This window comes from Aquarana catesbeiana, linkage group LG01 (assembly GCF_042186555.1).
Source record: "Aquarana catesbeiana isolate 2022-GZ linkage group LG01, ASM4218655v1, whole genome shotgun sequence".
In the NCBI taxonomy this organism is placed as follows: domain Eukaryota; kingdom Metazoa; phylum Chordata; class Amphibia; order Anura; family Ranidae; genus Aquarana; species Aquarana catesbeiana.
The window spans coordinates 506219234-506223165 of record NC_133324.1 but is presented as its reverse complement, the minus strand read 5'-3'; the positions used below and the strand labels follow the sequence as shown (position 1 = coordinate 506223165).

The 3932-nt window shown below is 43.4% G+C and overlaps 1 protein-coding gene across 2 annotated transcripts; it reads left to right on the top strand.

Annotated features, from left to right (window-relative positions):
* Positions 1 to 568: 568 nt before the first annotated feature.
* LOC141102778 (uncharacterized) lies at positions 569 to 3433 on the top strand. 2 transcript variants are annotated; one of them, XM_073591814.1, is made up of 4 exons: positions 569 to 1085; positions 1182 to 1250; positions 1685 to 1744; positions 3088 to 3433. In XM_073591814.1, the coding sequence occupies exons 1-4, from the start codon at positions 893 to 895 to the stop codon at positions 3426 to 3428; spliced, it is 663 nt and encodes a 220-aa protein (XP_073447915.1). In that variant the 5' UTR covers positions 569 to 892; the 3' UTR covers positions 3429 to 3433. The 2 variants fall into 2 exon arrangements, with proteins under 2 accessions (XP_073447915.1, XP_073447984.1); XM_073591883.1 differs by having other exon boundaries at positions 1868 to 3433.
* Positions 3434 to 3932: the final 499 nt, after the last annotated feature.

Sequence of the window (3932 nt, the reverse complement as noted above, 5' to 3'; positions counted from 1 at the left end):
TGTGTATGTCGGCGGCGATCTGTCCAAGCATGTAATGGACACTGGGGGAAAGGCTGCACTGACCACTGGGGCAAAGCTGCACTGACAAGGCTGTACTGACAAGGCTGCACTGACAATTCTGCACTGGGGCAAAGCTGCACTGACAATTCTGCACTGGGGCAAGGCTGCACTGACCACTGGGGCAAAGCTGCACTGACAAGGCTGCACTGGGGCAAAGCTGCACTGACAATTCTGCACTGGGGCAAAGCTGCACTGACAAGGCTGCAATGGACACTGGGGCAAGGCTGCACTGACACTGAAAAGGCTGCAATGACACTGACAAGGCTGCAGATGGACACGATAAGGCTGCATTGATGGGCATTTTAATGTACGTTTTTTTTCCTTAAACTTCCCTCCTAAAAGTTTTTTTCCCTAAAATTCCCTCCTAAACTTGGGGTGCGTGTTATACGCCGATAAATACGGTATATATATATATATATATATATATATATATATATATATATATATATAAAAGTGTTACGGTGGCTGGACTTAACCAGCTTGCGGACCAGCCATATGTTTAGTTACTATAGGGAGGTCCACATCCGCAAGTGGGTTAATGCTTTGCAAACGAAACAAGAAAGGAAATTTTTCACTATACACAGTTCACCCACACAAGCGCGTAATAGAAAGGTGGACTGGAGTGGACACAATGGACATTTACTCGGCACAATCCCAATCCTGTCTTTTATTATTTATTATGCACCAAAAAAGCATACTTTTTTCTTACAATAAATTTGGTTAATAAATAAATGTGCAAACCTTGTGCTACATGAAAAAATGTGCCTAATCCAAACATTCCATTTGCATTGTTTCATTCTACGGGTTCATTCTACATGTGTTTCATGTGTTGATGTCATTTTCAGATTACAATTGTAGTTTAATTGTGGAACCCGTTTCTCTTCTCTTTTTGTTTTGCAGTTCCATAGCGCATAAGCACAGGCAGTCGGGGCACACAGGAAAGCAGGTATCTCTCCTCCCCCATGAGAAGGAGCTCTTAGCAGCTGTAGGGGAGGATGAGATAAGAAAGCTGCTGGCTCATCAAGGTTGGTGTCAGCATTGCATTGTGTGCAGGACATTTTTTTTGTCAAGCATGCGACGCGCATAGTCATTTACCATGATGTGTTTGATTTTATTTAAAGATCATCTCCAGGCCCAGCGCCGCCGAAGGCAGAGGGCGGAGGAGCAGTCCTCAACGTCATCAACATGCAGTAAGTACTGTAGTAGTGACACTAATACAGTGGTTCCTTTTCCATTTGTCCAGCTTTCCATTGTCGATTCCAGTGTCATTGCTTCTCGCTCATGCAGTGACAGGTAGAGCCTCTGCGACGCTCTGTCAGGTAACGCAAGCGATTGTGTAACTTACATAATCTGACAGAACGTCGCTGCTCTGAACTGAGGCGCCCGATCAGTGGCGGTGCACCTAGCACTCGCCGGCGCCGCTGGAACCAGGACAGGTAAGTGCCTCGTATTTGTTTTTTTTTAATGATTTTTTCTAAATGGTGAATGCATGTCCCTGCCTTGTAAATAAACGTTAGTGACCTGCCCTGTATTGCCATGCTAATGGATAATTAATTTTATCTATTTACACTACAGTACATTTATTTACGTTTATTAACGTTCATCATTTCTCCTTTATAAATAGGTGTCATCCAGTCAGAGGGGGAGACTGAGGAGGAGGCTGAGGCAGCAACGCCCAGATTAAGTTAGTATAATCTTGCTGGTATCTGCTGAGTGATCTCATACATGTTTCAATGTTCTTGTACTAATGTGTGAGATTGTTGTACATTGCAGATTGTAATGTTCTTTTTCTATAATTAATCAACAGCTACTGAGGCTGAGCAGGAGGTGGAGATCTGCCCTGTAGAGGCTGCTGGGGATGCGGCAGAACAGCCAGACGCGGCAGATCCAGGGAGCAAGCATAACTTTTTTGTATTTTCCAGGCAAATATAGTATTTTAAATATGAAATGCTGATGGCATACCTTGTCTAGAATAGCTTGTGATTTATTCTGCAAGGCTTCGGTTTAGCTGGAATTATTAATTATATTAGTTCCCCTCTGCAGCTGATTCCAGTCTTCCTGTTAGCGTGACCTGTGCTTGTTAATATTTCCTCAATGTCCCTGATCACGCCACCTTCTTGCTGCAGTTCACATTCCCAGTCTGAGCCAATCACTGTTAATCATTATGAATAACACAGCAGGCTGGAGGGGGTGTGTCAGAAAAGAATCTCCAGCTATTGGCTGGCAGTCCCTGGACATTTTCAATCTCTGGCATGCCCCTAAATGCATGCATTAACACTTTTCTCATGATGTTATACCTGTTATACCTCCTAGCCTAGACCAGAGTAACCTACCTAGCCTAGAACAGAAGTGGGGCTTAATTTATTCAACAATCAGTGGCCTTACAAAATTATCAACTTTAAAAAGTAGCCTGCTATATTTTATTAAACAACTTTTTATTAGGTCATCCCAAATGCAATGGCTTGAATGGCTTCTCTTTGGTGAGTGTAATGTTAAAAGCTGGTGTAGCTGATATGTTTTTCTTCAAGTGCAACTGATCTTCCATATTTGCCAAAGTCAGTCAGTCTGGATGAGGTAGATTAGTTAGCAGTAGCACTTAGGCGTCCATTACACCTTAAGATTTTCTCCAGCCGCCCGTGCGATGAAGCGGATAAAATCTTTGGGAGATTCCCCTTTACACTGCTCGATGTGTAGAGGGGAATCCCTTTGTACTCTGGCCAGGGAGGACACTCAGCTCCGCCCTGGTCAGAGTATAGTAAAGTAGTACTACACCTTCCTGCACAGCTCTACAAACTTGGTATGACGCAGCGAATTGACACAGACACCACTATCTCCTACACACAAATTGATTAGGTGCATCTCACTAAATATCAAAAATGGAAAACTGATATGGAAGTGAAAACATCTCAAGATGTTACAGGATTGTCTACAAGGGCTGGAAGATCTTTGCCTTTATATAATGTTAGGGTGAAGAAGCCATGTGTATTGTATTATCTATCTATCTAATGTATTTTCTTTTCTTCACAGGTGAAGTCTTCATCCTGCAACTGCACCCTGTGGACGAAGGCCTGGACCTGCCCGCGTCTGGTTGGACTGACTGTCCTTCCGAGTCCCCAGTGGTTTCTACAGTCCTCCACCCTTCAACATCCCCCCACCTGGACGATTGTTGTTGCTGCCTCCTCCCCAGTGCATCCTTCACCCGCTCCAGAACAGGCACACATCCCCCACCCTCCAGAGCCACATGTGACGGATTATCTGCGGCGCATTGTGGAGGTCCAAGAGAGACAATTTGCAGTAACCCGGAGACTGTGTCGATCTTTGGCCCTCCACAATCGTGGGCAGCTCCGTCACTATGTGGCTCTGGATAGGTACCAGCGTAGTTTAATTTTTTTTTTTCTGTTTGTTTTGTTTATGTTAAAAATAAAAACATTTTGTTCAGAAATAATTGTTTTCTTGAGTTTTACTTTCCTTGTTAGATTTGTGTGATGTTTATGTAAATGAACTAGTCCATATATTGTTACTAACTTACTAGAGGCCTTATATAATTATAATTGTAGTTTTTCTACATTTAACCATCGGGCTGAACTTAGAAAATTGATGAGATTTCTCTCTACACTATTTCAATGTGCAAAGGGTAATACCATGTATTGTGTCCAGTCACGCCGTTCAGTTTTCCCTCCACCAGAATACACAGCAGATAGTTACAGCAGGGGTTACTCTATACAGTCCTCAACAGTTGGCAGGCTTGCAATCATGAGGGCAACAGTTAACCGGACAGAGGTTCACAGGCTAACGCAATCACAAGGGGCAACAGTTCAAAGGTCAGTGTCATGGTTATGCAATAGAGTTTGTCTGTCAGCATACCTGTCTTC

What these genes read in the sequence shown, in the direction of transcription:
- LOC141102778 (XM_073591814.1), top strand. Translation starts at nt 893, where the DNA reads ATGTCATTTTCAGATTACAATTGTAGTTTAATTGTGGAACCCGTTTCT. An exon ending in CTCAACGTCATCAACATGCA is followed by an intron (nt 1,251 to 1,684) that starts GTAAGTACTGTA and finishes CTTTATAAATAG; the next exon opens with GTGTCATCCAGTCAGAGGGG. An exon ending in GGCAGCAACGCCCAGATTAA is followed by an intron (nt 1,745 to 3,087) that starts GTTAGTATAATC and finishes TTTTCTTCACAG; the next exon opens with GTGAAGTCTTCATCCTGCAA.